The 16,748-nt window shown below is 47.0% G+C and overlaps 1 protein-coding gene across 1 annotated transcript; it reads left to right on the forward strand.

Moving 5' to 3' along the window:
* The first annotated feature begins 10,902 nt into the window (after positions 1-10,902).
* On the forward strand, positions 10,903-16,048 carry IHO1 (interactor of HORMAD1 1). The gene is made up of 6 exons (XM_069737582.1): positions 10,903-10,961; positions 11,740-11,899; positions 14,492-14,652; positions 14,805-14,853; positions 14,942-15,029; positions 15,788-16,048. The coding sequence occupies exons 1-6, from the start codon at positions 10,906-10,908 to the stop codon at positions 15,934-15,936; spliced, it is 663 nt and encodes a 220-aa protein (XP_069593683.1). The 5' UTR covers positions 10,903-10,905; the 3' UTR covers positions 15,937-16,048.
* The last annotated feature ends 700 nt before the right edge of the window (positions 16,049-16,748 follow it).

Here is a 16,748-nt window from a genome sequence, read left to right on the forward strand (position 1 = left end):
CCCCTAACCTAACCCTAGCCGTAACCCTACCCCTAACCTAACCCTAGCCCTAACCCTACCCCTACCCTAACCCCAACCCTACCCCTAACCCTACCCCTAACCCTACCCCTACCCCTAACCCTACCCCTAACCCTACCCCTAACCTAACCCTAGCCCTAACCCTAACCCTACCCCTACCCTACCCCTACCCCTACCCCTACCCCTACCCCTACCCCTAACCCTACCCCTACCCCTAACCCTACCCCTAACCCTAACCCTAATTTTAGCCCTAACCGCTGTTCTCCTGCCGGCCGGCAGATGGAGACAGATGGCGGGCGCACTGGGCATGCGTCCGCCATGTTCTTCTGCCGGCGGCCAGGAGGAGCAGCAAGAGGATCCAGGGACCTAGGTGAGTATGCTAGGGTCCCCGAATCCCCCTATTTCTCTGTCCTCTGATGTGCGATCACATCAGAGGACAGAGAATTACACTTTACTTTTTTTTTTTTTTTTTTTTGCGGTCGCCGGTAAACAGTTAATTACCGGCGATCGCAAAACAGGGGTCGCTAAAACCGACCCCCGATCATGCTCTTTGGGGTCTCGGCTACCCCAGGCAGCCGAGACCCCAAAGATTCTCCCGGTGCCGGCCGGCGGGCGCACTGCGCATGCGCCCGCCATTTTGAAGATGGCGGCGCCCACCGGGAGACACGAGGAGCATCGGGGGAGCTAGGTGAGTATTGGGGGGCCACCTGGGACCCCTTTTCTCTGTCCTCCGATGTGCGATCACATCGGAGGACAGAGAAATTAAAAAGAGATCGCTTTTTGTTTTTTTTTGTTTTTTTGCGATCGCCGGTAAACGGTTAATTACCGGCGATCGCAAATGCGGGGAGGGTTAAAAACCCCCGAATCATGTTCTCTGGGGTCTCGGCTACCCTCGGCAGCCGAGACCCCGGAGAAAATCGGCCTGTGGGGGGCGCTATACACTTTTTCCACAGCGCTGTGGTTTAAGTACCCTTAGCGGCCGCCGTTAAAAGGCGTATCGGCGGTCGCTAAGGGGTTAAGGCCATGTTCACACTTTCAGTATTTTACATCAGTATTTGGAATCTAAAACCAGGAGTGGGTGATAAATGCAGAAGTGGTGCATATGTTTCTATTATACTTTTCCTCTGATTGGTCCACTCCTGGTTTTGGCTACAAATACTGAGGTAAAATACTGACCAAATACTGATAGTGTGAACGTGGCCTAAGAGCGGAGTATGAGCTAGTAGAGCATTTGAGGAGTTTCTCTATGTACCAGGCACGTTGCTGAGACTATAGCTGCTTTCATAACCCATCATTGATCTCTGTGATAAGCGCTGACGGCGATGGATCAATCACACCTTACATCGTGTCCGTGATCTGTACAAGCTGCCTGTAGGCACAGGGACCGGGCGTTGTCACAACAGAGATCAATGCTTCCTCCATCAGACGCATTTTGTTCGGCTGAAGTCATACACCACAGGGAAAATGTATAAATTCTGTCTGACTGGACGGACACAAACAATACGATGACAAGTCCCCACATGACAGGCAGGGATCATAGGAGGCCATGATTGTTAGAATGTGATCGAAAGTGAACACCAGTAGGTGATTGCAAAATATCCTAATGGCTGAGTGTTTTTGGGGAGCCAAGTCTTATGTACAGTATTATCATAATTATGCATTATCATTGTATGGAAAACATCAAACACAAAAAAAGAGGGTTATTTAACATAGTATTGATGATTAACGTTATCTGTATGCAGCTCCCATGTAAACTTATGCGTCTCTATGACTATAGATGATTGACAACAGAAAGTCTATGTAGTCTGGGATGCAAATCATGAGTAAGGCTATGTGCACAGTTTTGTTTTGTAGCTTGTTAAAAAATGTATGAGCTTTCTTCCGCTTTAGGAAAAAGGGGAGGTTTTTGGAGAAGTTTTTCTTATTCTGAAGGTTTATTGTGCATGCTCTTGATTTGACATGCTTATCAGGATTTTCAAAGAGGTTTGACTAGCGCTTTTTTCCCTTCAAGATGTTTTTTTTAAAACCTCATCACGAAAAAAAAAACTAAAAAACCCACCTCATATGAACGACAAATTGGATTTTTGCATTTTTGCATGGAAGTGAACTGGATAACTTTTCCCCGCGGCATTTAAGCTGTTTTTGACAAGGATGTTGGAGCAAATCCACTCCAACAAACCTCTGTATGAATATTTGGCTAAAAATTTTTGAAAAGGAAAGCTCACTCAAAAAGAAGTGTTTCCTGAAGCAGTTTCTGCTTGAAAAAACTTGTCATGTGAACATAGCCTAACTGTCCACCGCAGGTAAGTGGTCAGACCAATAACCTGCCAATAGAGGTGTGTGAAAAGCAGAGGTATAACTTGAAGGACCCAATCGAAACTCTGTAAGGGCATGTGCCCACGGGGCGTATTGGCAGCACTCTTTTGATGCGCCGGATACCCCGCTCTGCCCAAAGCGCCGCCCCCTTTTGTATGCGCGGTGATTCCACATGTGTTCAATCTTACCTTGCGCATGCGTGTACTATGGAGGACAGAGAATGAACTTCAATCCAATATTGCAGCCAGCATGCAGCCAGCGGGTAAGGAAAGGGTGAATCAAACACCCGAAATCCCCGCCTCTATGGCTGAAGATTGTTCCCTACAAATTCAGGTGACAGAGTCCCTTTCAGGCCATAGACCACATCAAAGTTGATGTGAACATTGATGTGGTCACAAATCAGCTGCAAGGAGCTCAAAAAAGAAGGATAAAAGAGTAAGAAACACAGAACAAACTCACTGATAGATTCTCAGTTAACTCGTTATGCAACCAGCAACGTGCGAGGAAACAAACCGCCTGTAAAAGCCAAAAGGTGCACATTTTTTTAAAAATGAAAATCCAATTCTAAAAAATAATATTAGCTAAGTAAAAGATGAAACTTGCCCCAATGTGCTTAAAGGTATAATATCCTTTAAGTCATAGTATAGACATCACCGGGGGGGTCTTTACCATTTGGGGCCAATTTTAGGGAATTGCGGTTGCACCTTGGAGCCTCAGTCCCATGTGAGTAGTAAAGTGCTATAAATTGTACATGGTGGTCAAAGGCCATATCAAAGATTTTGCACTTGAACTAAGGGCCAAGGAGACCCCGGAGAGGTTATTAATCATGGTAGAGCCCCATCCCGTGCTTCGCTATAAGGCCCCAGACTTATTATATCCAGAAATTTACATACAATAAAACCCCATTACAACACACCCATTATACAGTAATAGACCACTCTGCGCTGTTCCCATCTCTCTGACTTTGATCCAATGTATATTTCATGCTTTTGTCGACTCGGAGCATTGATATGATGATTACCGAGAGAAGATAAGTGCATTAAATATTCCTTGTAATTATCTATCTAAGGAAGAAGCTTTGAGGAATATGTGACATGTGAGATCTTCACATAAAAAGAAGCAGTGGATGGAGCGCACGGCTCTGAGCACGGATATTCATATTTAATGTCTCCAACACGGGGAAGATGAGCGATAAGTGACGAGCGGAAGGTAGAGTTCATCTTACAAGAAAATGGTTTTATCTGCATCGTCTGCACTAATCATGGTCGACACCCAGCAGTCACACACCTGAAGAGCTGGAATTCATCAGCTGTCAGAGAGATGGGCACGTACATGGGTCATTATGTACCTATTCATCAGTGATACAGCCAGAGTCATAGATCTACTAGTCATGTAGTCAGGGGTCATGTAGTCAGGGGTCTTGTAGTCAGGGGTCATATAGTCTGAGGTCAAGTAGTCAGGGGTCATATAGTCAGGGGTCATGTTGTCAGAAGTCATGTAGTCAGATGTCATGTAGAGGTCATGTAGTTAGGGGTCTTGTAGTCAGGGGTCGTGTAGTCAGAGATTTTGTAGTCAGGGATCATGTAATCAGCGTTCTTGTAGTCAGGGGTCATGTAGTCAGAGATTTTGTAGTCAGGGGGTCATGTAGTCAGGGGTCAGGCGTCATGTAGTCATGCTTCATGTAGTCAGGGGTCTTGTATTCAGGGGTCATGTAGTCAGGGGTCATGTAGTCAGGGGTCATGTAGTCAGGCTTCATGTAGCCAGGGGTCTTGAATTCAGGGGTCATGTATTCAGGGGTCTTGTAGTCAGGGATCATGTAGTCAGGTGTCTTGTAGTCAGGGATCATGTAGTCAGGGGTCATGTAGTCAGGAGTCAGGCAGTCAGGCGTCATGTAGTCAGCCTTCATGTAGCCAGGGGTCTTGTATTCAGGGGTCTAGTAGTCAGGGATCATGTAGTCAGGGGTCATGTATTCAGGGGTCTTGTAGTCAGGGATCATGTAGTCAGGGGTCATGTAGTCTGGGGACTTGTAGTCAGGGGTCATGTAGTCAGGGGTCAGGCGTCATGTAGTCAGGCTTCATGTAGCCAGGGGTCTTGTATTCAGGGGTCTAGTAGTCAGGGATCATGTAGCCAGGGGTCTTGTAGTCAGGGATCATGTAGTCAGGGATCATGTAGTCAGGGATCATGTAATCAGGGGTCATGTAGTCAGGAGTCATGTAGTCAGGCTTCATGTAGCCAGGGGTCTTGAATTCAGGGGTCATGTATTCAGGGGTCATGTAGTCAGGGGTCATGTATTCAGGGGTCATGTAGTCAGGGATCATGTAGCCAGGGGTCTTGTAGTCAGGGATCATGTAGTCAGGGATCATGTAGTCAGGGATCATGTAATCAGGGGTCATGTAGTCAGGAGTCATGTAGTCAGGCTTCATGTAGCCAGGGGTCTTGAATTCAGGGGTCATGTATTCAGGGGTCTTGTAGTCAGGGATCATGTAGTCAGGGGTCATGTAGTCAGGGGTCATGCAGTCAGGGGTCATGTAGTCAGGCTTCATGTAGCCAGGGGTCTTGTATTCAGGGGTCTAGTAGTCAGGGATCATGTAGTCAGGGGTCTTGTAGTCAGGGATCATGTAGTCAGGGGTCATGTAGTCAGGGGACTTGTAGTCAGGGATCATGTAGTCAGGGGTCATGTAGTCAGGGGACTTGTAGTCAGGGGTCATGTAGTCAGTGGTCAGGCGTCATGTAGTCAGGGGTCATGTAGTCAGGCTTCATGTAGCCAGGGGTCTTGTATTCAGGGGCCTAGTAGTCAGGGATCATGTATTCAGGGGTCTTGTAGTCAGGGATCATGTAGTCAGGGGTCATGTAGTCTGGGGACTTGTAGTCAGGGGTCATGTAGTCAGGGGTCAGGCGTCATGTAGTCAGGCTTCATGTAGCCAGGGGTCTTGTATTCAGGGGTCTAGTAGTCAGGGATCATGTAGTCAGGGGTCATGTATTCAGGGGTCTTGTAGTCAGGGATCATGTAGTCAGGGGTCATGTAGTCTGGGGACTTGTAGTCAGGGGTCATGTAGTCAGGGGTCAGGCGTCATGTAGTCAGGCTTCATGTAGCCAGGGGTCTTGTATTCAGGGGTCATGTAGTCAGGGATCATGTAGCCAGGGGTCTTGTAGTCAGGGATCATGTAGTCAGGGATCATGTAGTCAGGGATCATGTAGTCAGGGGTCATGTAGTCAGAAGTCATGTAGTCAGGCTTCATGTAGCCAGGGGTCTTGAATTCAGGGGTCATGTATTCAGGGGTCTTGTAGTCAGGGATCATGTAGTCAGGGGTCATGTAGTCAGGGGTCATGTATTCAGGGATCATGTAGTCAGGGGTCTTGTAGTCAGGGGTCATGTATTCAGGGGTCTTGTAGTCAGGGATCATGTAGTCAGGGGTCATGTAGTCAGGGGTCATGTATTCAGGGGTCTTGTATTCAGGGGTCTTGTAGTCAGGGATCATGTAGTCAGGGGTCATGTAGTCAGGGATTATGTAGTCAGGGGTCATGTAGTCAGGGGTCTTGTAGTCAGGGGTCTTGTAGTCAGGGGTAATGTAGTCAGGGCTCAGGCGTCATGCAGTCAGGCTTCATGTAGTCAGGGGTCTTATAGGCATGGTTCATGTAGTTAGGGATTATGTAGTCGGTTGTCATTTTGTCACCAGTGATCATTAGCTGATAGCAGATCACCTGGGTGACATTTCTTGCCATGTCGCAGCAGTTTTCTGACTGACACGTGATCTCTCCACGTTCCTGACAGGAATCCGCCAGTGATATCGCAGCCGCCCACAGACTCCTGATTTCACCGCAGCTTTGTGTTCTGCTCATTTCGTTCCCAATATTGAAAGTGGTGATCACAGAACAGGTGATATGCTTCTGATCACTGGGGGTCCGACTGGCGACAAAATGGCTCGGAAATGTCCTTCAAACGCTCACCACTGCTCCATGCTTTCTCTAAGATAATGGAGTAGTATACTTCATGAATTCCGCCAGTCCCATAAAGAAGGCAGCCGCAGGCATTCTAGCAATTGGACCCCACTGATCAGAAACTTATTCCTGTGGAGCAAGGATGGCTATAACATTACATAATAATATCTAGTATCTTCTTTAGACAATTATTTACCTCACAGAAATAAATCATGATGCTATTACCATAGATCTCCTCTAATAGCCTGTCACAGACGATGGCCGTCTGGACTCTGAGGTAAAAGAAAAGAAAGGATTGGCAGCCATTTTAGGTGGAGGCTCGTGTGGAAAAAGCAGAATGATGGTATAGCCCAATCAGATTGCAGCTTTCATTGTGAAAATGAAGGGTAGAAATTGTAAGCTGGGATCCAATTCGCTGTACAGGCCGGCCTAGTTTTCCCTCAGTGCACTCAGTTCAGGAAATGTCTGTCAGTAGTGAATGTAGCGTCTCCTGGTGTCACTACCTGTGAGTTGCTGGGAGGAGAAGGGCGGCCATTACTGAACCTCTGTCCTGAGGAGAGAAGAATGAGAAAAGATATAGAGGATGTTTCTCTCACAGAAAGAACATGTGTAATGTAAAACAGCCCAATAGTCAGCCATTGTGTCAGGGCCTGATTCTTGGCTGTTCCCTTTAGTGGTAATTTTACCTGGTAGACTCTTGTTGTAGAACATCAAAATACACCTTAGCTGCTGCAGAACCTCATAATACACCTCAGCTGCTGAACAACATCATAATACACCTCAGCTGCTGCAGAACATCATAATCCACACCTCAGCTGCTGCAGAACATGATATTACATGCCTCAGCTGCTGAAGAACCTCATAATACACCTCAGCTGCTGCAGAACATCATAATACACCTCAGCTGCTGCGGAACATCATAATACACCTGAGTTGCTGCAGAACATCATAATACACACCTCATCCGCTGGTGAACCTCATAGATAAAAGTTCTCAGCTGCTGAATAACATCATAATGCAGAAATCAGCTGCTGCAGAACCTCATAATACACCTCAGCTGCTGCAGAACATCATAATACAGATCTCACCTGCTGAAGAATATTATAGTACACCCCATCTGCTGCAGAACCTCAATATATACACCTGAATACACACCTCAGCTGCTGCAGAACATGTAGCAGTTGAGGTGTACTATTGAGTTCTGCAGCAGCTGAGGTTTGTATTGAGGTTCTGCAGCAGCTGAGATGTATTATGGGGTTTTGCAGCACCTGAGGCATGTATTGAAGTTCTGCAACAGCTTTGGTGTATTAAGAGGTTCTGCAGCAGCTGAGGTGTATTATGGGGTTCTGCAGCAGCTGAGGTGTATTATGATGTTCTGCAGGAGCTGAACCTTGTATGGAAGGTCTTCAGCAGCTGGGGTGCATTATGATGTTCTGCAGCATCTGAGCCACAGAAGTGTTTATTACACACTGCAGCTGCTGAAGAACCTCTTGTTAAATTGGTGGTCCTACATGAACAATCAGTGTTTGGCACAGGAACAGGAAGTTGCTATAAAACTGTTCTGTGGCAGCCCCTATGTTCTGGGGAGATAGGAGGCGTCTATGTCGCTGCTCATCTCTGTGACCATTATCTGAATCTTATTTACAGACAGATTATTAGAAATTATCTATTGTAGTGACTGTCGAATATGTTCTATTACTCAGCAGGTGTCCGAGAGTGCTGATGGGCAGTGGGTGTCCACGGGTGCTGATGGGCAGTGGGTGTCCACGGGTGCTGATGGGCAGTGGGTGTCCACGGGTGCTGATGGGCAGTGGGTGTCCACGGTTGCTGATGGGCAGTGGTTGTCCGAGGGTGCTGATGGGCAGTGGGTTTCCACGGATGCTGATGGGCAGTGGGTGTCTGTGGGTGCTGACGGGCAGTGGGTGCTGACGGGCAGTGGGTGCTGACGGGCAGTGGGTGCTGACAGGCAGTGGGTGTCCGTGAGTGCTGACGGGCAGTGGGTGTCCATATTTGCTGACGGGCAGTGGATGTCCGCGGGTGCTGACGGCCAGTGGGTGCCTGCGGGTGCTGACGGGCAGTGGGTGTGTGTGTGGGAAGGTGGGCATTGTTTGTGTATTTTTCACCACATTTTCTTCTTTGTTTTCTTTTCCTCCAGGCTTAAAAAATGAATCTCAATGTGTGGAACATCAAAGACATGTTCAGCGTTCCTCCGGGAGCCGGGTGCTGATAGGCAGTGGGTGTCCGCGGGTGCTGATGGGCAGTCGGTGTCCACGGATACTGATGGGCAGTGGGTTTCCACGGATGCTGATGGGCAGTGGGTGTCTGTGGGTGCTGACGGGCAGTGGGTGCTGACGGGCAGTGGGTGCTGACGGGCAGTGGGTGCTGACGGGCAGTGGGTGTCCGTGAGTGCTGACGGGCAGTGGGTGTCCATGTTTGCTGACGGGCAGTGGATGTCCGCGGGTGCTGACGGCCAGTGGGTGCCTGCGGGTGCTGACGGGCAGTGGGTGTCCACAGGTGCTGATGGGCAGTGGGTGTGTGTGTGGGAAGGTGGGCATTGTTTGTGTATTTTTCACCACATTTTCTTCTTTGTTTTCTTTTCCTCCAGGCTTAAAAAATGAATCTCAATGTGTGGAACATCAAAGACATGTTCAGCGTTCCTCCGGGAGCCGGGTGCTGATAGGCAGTGGGTGTCCGCGGGTGCTGATGGGCAGTCGGTGTCCACGGATACTGATGGGCAGTGGGTGTCCGTGGGTGCTGACGGGCAGTGGGTGTCCGTGGGTGCTGACGTGCAGTGGATGTCCGTGGGTGCTGACGGGCAGTGGGTGTCCGCGGGTGCTGACGGGCAGTGGGTGTCCACGGATGCTGATGGGCAGTGGGTGTCCACGGGTGCTGATGGGCAGTGGGTGTCCACGGATGCTGATGGGCAGTGGGTGTCTGCGGGTGCTGACAAGCAGTGGGTGTCCACGGATGCTGATGGTCAGTGAGTGTCCGCGGGTGCTGACGGGCAGTGGGTGTCCGTGGGTGCTGACGAGCTGTAGGTGTCCGCGGGTGCTGATAGGCAGTAGGTGTCCGTGGGTGCTGACGGGCAGTGGGTGTCCGTGGGTGCTGATGGGTAGTGGGTGTCCACGGGTGCTGATGGGCAGTGGGTGTCCACGGGTGCTGATGGGCAGTGAGTGTCCGCGGGTGCTAATGGGCAGTAGGTGTCCGTGGGTGCTGATGGGCAGTGGGTGTCCCCGGGTGCTGACGGGCAGTGGGTGTCTGTGGGTGCTGATGGGCAGTTGGTGCCTGCGGGTGCTGACGGGCAGTGGGTGCTGACGGGCAGTGGGTGTCCGCGAGTGCTGACGGGCAGTGGGTGTCCGCGGGTGCTGACGGGCAGTGGGTGTCCACGGATGCTGATGGGCAGTGGGTGTCCACGGGTGCTGATGGGCAGTGGGTGTCCACGGATGCTGATGGGCAGTGGGTGTCTGCGGGTGCTGACAAGCAGTGGGTGTCCACGGATGCTGATGGGCAGTGAGTGTCCGCGGGTGCTGACGGGCAGTGGGTGTCCGTGGGTGCTGACGAGCTGTAGGTGTCCGCGGGTGCTGATAGGCAGTAGGTGTCCGTGGGTGCTGACGGGCAGTGGGTGTCCGTGGGTGCTGACGGGTAGTGGGTGTCCACGGGTGCTGATGGGCAGTGAGTGTCCGCGGGTGCTAATGGGCAGTAGGTGTCCGTGGGTGCTGATGGGCAGTGGGTGTCCCCGGGTGCTGACGGCCAGTGGGTGTCTGTGGGTGCTGACGGGCAGTGGGTGCTGACGGGCAGTGGATGTCCGCGAGTGCTGACGGGCAGTGGATGTCCGTGGGTGCTGACGGGCAGTGGGTGTCCGCGGGTGCTGACGGGCAGTGGGTGTCCGCGGGTGCTGACGGGCAGTGGGTGTCCGCGGGTGCTGACGGGCAGTGGGTGTCTGTGAGTGCTGACGGGCAGTGGATGTCCGCGGGTGCTGACGGGCAGTGGATGTCCGCGGGTGCTGACGGGCAGTGGGTGTCCGCAGGTGCTGCCGGGCAGTGGATGTCCGCGGGTGCTGACGGGCAGTGGGTGTCCGCAGGTGCTGCCGGGCAGTGGATGTCCGCGGGTGCTGCCGGGCAGTGGATGTCCGCGGGTGCTGATGGGCAGTGGGTGTCCGCAGGTGCTGACGGGCAGTGGGTGTCCGCAGGTGCTGCCGGGCAGTGGATGTCCGCGGGTGCTGCCGGGCAGTGGGTGTCCACAGGTGCTGATGGGCAGTGGGTGTCCGCAGGTGCTGCCGGGCAGTGGATGTCCGCGGGTGCTGCCGGGCAGTGGGTGTCCGCAGGTGCTGACGGGCAGTGGATGTCCGCGGGTGCTGACGGGCAGTGGTTGTTTGTGAGTTCTGACTTGCAGTGGGTGTCAGCGGGTGCTGACGGGCAGTGGGTGCTGACGGGCAGTGGATGTCCGCGGGTGCTGACGGGCAGTGGGTGTCCGCAGGTGCTGCCGGGCAGTGGATGTCCGCGGGTGCTGCCGGGCAGTGGGTGTCCGCAGGTGCTGACGGGCAGTGGGTGTGTGTGTGGGAAGGTGGGGCATTGTTTGTGTATTTTTCACCACATTTTTCTTCCTTGTTTTCTTTTCCTCCAGGCTTAAAAAATGAATCTCAATGTGTGGAACATCAAAGACATGTTCAGCGTTCCTCCGGGAGCCGGGTGAGGGGCGTTCCTGTATTTAGAATGTTATTTGTTTCTAGCAGCTACTGAATCAGGTTTAATTCATGGAAATAAACAGTATTGTATCTCTCAGGCCTCATGGGATTGCTTGTTTCTACGGGCGGCCGTCACATTATTCTCTGCTGAAATGAGCGATTCCAGGTTCACATGCCAAGGCCATTTTTTGTCACATCTGTTCGGAACAGATGGAAAGGACACATCACTGTCCTCATTTATTTTTTTTACTTTAAGCCTGATTTTGCCTTAAAGGGGACCTGTCACTTGCCATAAATATGTCATTTTTGTATCTGGTCCAAATTCCGCTATTCCACTGAATCCGACGTTGTTTTTCTTGCGTACCTACGCCTCTCCATTCCTGAGATATGCCGCCTTCTTCTCTGTCTATAAATCTAGAGTTTTAGCCAACTGGGTGTGGTTCTATTGAACACGCCCACAGTGATCAGTTGAGGATCACACCCGTTTGGTTAACAAGAACAGATTTATATACAGGAAAGACGAGGCCATATCTCCGGAACGGTGAGGCGCAGGAACAAAAGAAAAACAACACAGGACTCAGGAGAACAGCTGCCTTTACACCATGCAAAAAATTATGGCAAGTGACAGGTCCTAATTATGGGACCAAAATTGCAACATTTGCACATATGTGTGCTATACTACAGGATGCCCTGCCGCTTTTGGGCCTAGTATGGCACCTTTGGGACAGTGGGCATAAGAATATCATAATAAACATTAATTCACACATCATGGATCAATACAGGATCAACAAATCTGCAAACCGGAACACTGCGCAGAGCGACCATTCCAGCCTCAGCGATTCCCAGTTCCTCTTCAGTTCGCAGTTTTGTCCTGATGGCTCTCAGCAGGGGTCCATGGATTATGCAAAATATCAGAAAAATTCCAATCAAAATTCCCAAGATGTAAGTAATATCATCTGTGGAGTGAGGGACGCATGTACAATGTGGACAGACAGTGCTTACTTTAAGGAAAATTAAAGGGCATCGGTCACCTGCCTTCAATATGTAAATTATTTTACCTGGTGTAAATGCCGCTGTTCTCCAGAATCCGACAATGTTTATATTTTGTTCCTACTCCTCTCCATTCCTGAGATATGGCCCCATCTTCATTGTATGGAAGTCTAGTCTTCTAAGCCAAGGGGGCGTGGTTCACAGGGAAGAGATGAGAACCACGCCCACTCATCTTTAAAGACTAGATTTATATACAAGGAAGAGGGGGACGTATCTCACACATAAAGAGGGGCAGTAACAAAAAAACAACAACTCTGGATTCAGGAGAGCAGCAGCATTTACACCAGGTAAAAATAATTCAAATTTATGGCAAGTGACAGGTGCCCTTTAAGTACTGCTCTATATAGAAACAATGTAAAATGATGACGGATGATCTTGTAATTATCTTATATATATATCAATCAGGAACAAAGCTCAAAGCCACTGTACACATTATATATCCAGAGACACAGCGCCATCTGGAGGTCTTTATAGGAATAAAAAGCATTTGATAAGAAGGAATGATCCAGTCAGTGCTGCACAACAATGTGAAAGTACTCGATTCATCAATTTCCTACAGTAATGACACTGAAATCAAACATTGCATTAATCCATGCAATTTAATAATGGAAACTCCAACGTATACCCTTTGAATGTAGGTCAAAGTGACTGCACCAGCAGAATAGTGAGTGCAGCTTTGGAGAATAATACAGGATGTAACTCAGGATCAGTAATGTAATGTATGCACACAGTGACTGCACCAGCAGAATAGTGAGTGCAGCTCTGAAGTATAATACAGGATGTAACTCAGGATCAGTAATGTATGCACACAGTGACTGCACCAGCAGAATAGTGAGTGCAGCTCTGAAGTATAATACAGGATGTAACTCAGGATCAGTAATGTATGCACACAGTGACTGCACCAGCAGAATAGTGAGTGCAGCTCTGGGGTATAATACAGGATGTAACTCAGGATCAGTAATTAATGTATGTACACAGTGACTGCACCAGCAGAATAGTGAGTGCAGCTCTGGGGTATAATACAGGATGTAACTCGGGATCAGTAATGTAATGCATGTACACAGTGACTGCATCAGCAGAATAGTGAGTGCAGTTCTGGAGTATAATACAGGATGTAACTCAGGATCAGTAATGTAATGTATGTACACAGTGACTCCACCAGCAGAATAGTGAGTGCAGCTCTGGAGTATAATACAGGATGTAACTCAGGATCAGTAATGTAATGTATGTACACAGTGACTGCACCAGCAGAATAGTGAGTGCAGCTCTGGAGTATAATACAGGATGTAACTCAGGATCAGTAATATAATGTATGTACACAGTGACTGCACCAGCAGAATAGTGAGTGCAGCTCTGGAGTATAATACAGGATGTAACTCAGGATCAGTAATGTAATGTATGTACACAGTGACTGCACCAGCAGAATAGTGAGTGCAGCTCTGGAGTATAATACAGGATGTAACTCAGGATCAGTAATGTAATGTATGTACACAGTGACTGCACCAGCAGAATAGTGAGTGCAGCTCTGGAGTATAATACAGGATGTAACTCAGGATCAGTAATGTAATGTATGTACACAGTGACTGCACCAGCAGAATAGTGAGTGCAGCTCTGGAGTATAATACAGGATGTAACTCAGGATCAGTAATGTAATGTATGTACACAGTGACTGCACCAGCAGAATAGTGAGTGCAGCTCTGGAGTATAATACAGGATGTAACTCAGGATCAGTAATGTAATGTATGTACACAGTGACTGCACCAGCAGAATAGTGAGTGCAGCTCTGGAGTATAACACAGGATGTAACTCAGGATCAGTAATGTAATGTATGTACACAGTGACTGCACCAGCAGAATAGTGAGTGCAGCTCTGGAGTATAATACAGGATGTAACTCAGGATCAGTAATGTAATGTATGTACACAGTGACTGCACCAGCAGAATAGTGAGTGCAGCTCTGGAGTATAATACAGGATGTAACTCAGGATCAGTAATGTAATGTATGTACACAGTGACTGCACCAGCAGAATAGTGAGTGCAGCTCTGGAGTATAACACAGGATGTAACTCAGGATCAGTAATGTAATGTATGTACACAGTGACTGCACCAGCAGAATAGTGAGTGCAGCTCTGGAGTATAATACAGGATGTAACTCAGGATCAGTAATGTAATGTATGTACACAGTGACTGCACCAGCAGAATAGTGAGTGCAGCTCTGGGGTATAATACAGGATGTAACTCAGGATCAGTAATGTAATGTATGTACTGTACACAGTGACTGCACCAGCAGAATAGTGAGTGCAGCTCTGGAGTATCATACAGGATGTAACTCAGGATCAGTACAGGATCAGTAATGAATATCCCTTTCACTGTTTATATATTATTACCGTAATTAATTGGTTTCCTAAAATGGGTTTACACGTTATTTGTGATACCTCTTAATCCCACACTTTCAGTATTGCACTAACTTAATATTTATATCACAGAGTGAACCAAGTATGTATCAGAAATATCAGGCGAAACCTCCTTTGTGCAGCAGCGACCCCAAAGACAGGAACACATTTAATTCTTTCGGACTGTCAAAACCAAAAGATATTATTGAACAGTTTGAGGAAAGCAAGAAACGAGCAAAAGAAAAGTATGAAAGGTTCGTTAGTTACATAATCATGGAAAAATGTGTGATATAAATACACGTATGAACACTGCGCTGTGTCACAGGAACGTGGAGCGAAAGATAATTATCAAAAATTCTGTGTGAAGAGGGAAAGTTGATTCACGTCTTCTTTTTATTTTCCTTAGCGAGCAGATACATCAGCTGATTTGCAGCATTCAAGGGACTTTGCAGGAGGTGAGGAACTATTATAAATCCTATAAGGGCCATATAAATAATTACATGAAACTAGACAATTGAATTCTCCATTTTGTCCTTTTTACAGCTGAAAGGACCATTTTTCAATATAGAGGAAAATACAAATTTAAGATGTCAATCTATACTGGAAAGCATTAATGGCGTTTCTAAAGCTCGTGAGTTTTATTTCCTTTTTACTTTTACCAAGAGAGGGCGCAAAAGTCCTGGGAATCACTATCAGCTGATAATGGCAAGGATAGTGACACCTAAGGGTCAATAGAAATGAAAAAGGTTGTTCACATGTAATTAAAAAAATTAAAATGTAGAAATGTTTAACCCATTTGAGCTGCAGCCATTTATCTTTTTTCATTATGTTTTTACAACGTTTACGTTACGATAAAAATAAACCGGTAAGTTTATTTTACGGGTCAGTACAGCTATTTTGCTGCCAAATTTATATAGTGTTTTTTTGTGTTGCACTTAAAGCAAAAAAATTGGCATATTTTGAGAGCTTATTTTTCTAACAATAGAGTTGCGTCTTGTTTTTTTTGTTTTGTAGTTTTTATTATCTCCATTATGGCGTCCGTGCGATTTTCTCATTTCCATCTTATTCTCTTTTTTTGAGGTGATGTGACAAAAAAAAACAGCAATTCTTTCATTTTGATTTTTCATTCATTGTACGGGATAAATGTTTTGATACTTTATTAGTTCAGACAATTAAACATGCAGCGATACCAAATATGCTTTTTTCATTTTTTTTTTTAGAATTTGCTTTTTACATTTTGATAAACGTTTAAGATTTAAAGTTTTTTATTTATTTATATATATTTATAAATATATGGTACCGTATATTAAAAATGTGTTTGTCTCATCCATTGCGGCAGAACAACATAAATAATAAATATATAAAATAACACTAGATTATTTCTTTCAGTGCAGGAAAAAATCTCATTTTTTCACGAATCGCTGTTAAAAGTAATGCCTCTGAAATCGGATCTGGAACAAGCAATATTGGGCTTGGAAAAGAAAATCCTGCTTGTGAGTCGGACGTGTTCATGTTATATGATGAGACTTGCTGCATAAATCTGCGAGCACCATAGATATACTCTACATAAAAAGTTACATAGATTTTTTAAGTAAAAAAAAAAGTGCTAACATTAAAATGAATACATTTTAGGAATATACGGTACTTTCATTTTTACAGATCAGCCAGTCTGTCCCTCCTTGTGTCTGCACATGATGAAGGGGGATGAATGGCTGATTTCAATGGCAAAGCCAGCCCCCTTCTCTGATGAGATCCCAATTAGTCTAGAATCTCCTAGAATCTGCGGATTCTAGTGAAATACATTTCATCCTGGAAATGTATATGTATATATATATATATATATATATATATATATATATAACACCTGCCCCCTTACCATTCCCCGTCAATTGGATGTGTTCCTGCACAGTCTGACACTTTCTGTAGCAGACTGGTAAGGTTGTCATTTTTACATTTTTAATAGGAATAACAGAGTAATGGGACAACACAGAGGTCCAATGATCACTTAGATTCAGTATATTAAGGGGGGATACAATTATTTGTAAAATATACATGGGCCTATTTAAAGGGGTTATCCACTACTGGACAAGCCCTCATTAAAGGCTGTGCTACATAAAGTTAAAAAAATCTAAACTGGACTATGTGTTCCCCATAGGTCTCCTGACATAAGCAACATCACTTGTTCGCTAATTAAGGCTAAAGCCTTCACAATTAAGTCAGAGAGGTAGAAACACTGTTTTTACCTCTATACTTACCTCCTGGATTGGGGATGCTCAGCCCTCTGTGTGTGTCCCCCACTGGTCTCCTGAAATAAATATTGTCACATGACTGCTGCAGCAGCCAATGATTG

This window comes from Ranitomeya imitator, chromosome 8 (genome assembly GCF_032444005.1).
Source record: "Ranitomeya imitator isolate aRanImi1 chromosome 8, aRanImi1.pri, whole genome shotgun sequence".
NCBI classification, from domain to species: Eukaryota; Metazoa; Chordata; class Amphibia; order Anura; family Dendrobatidae; genus Ranitomeya; species Ranitomeya imitator.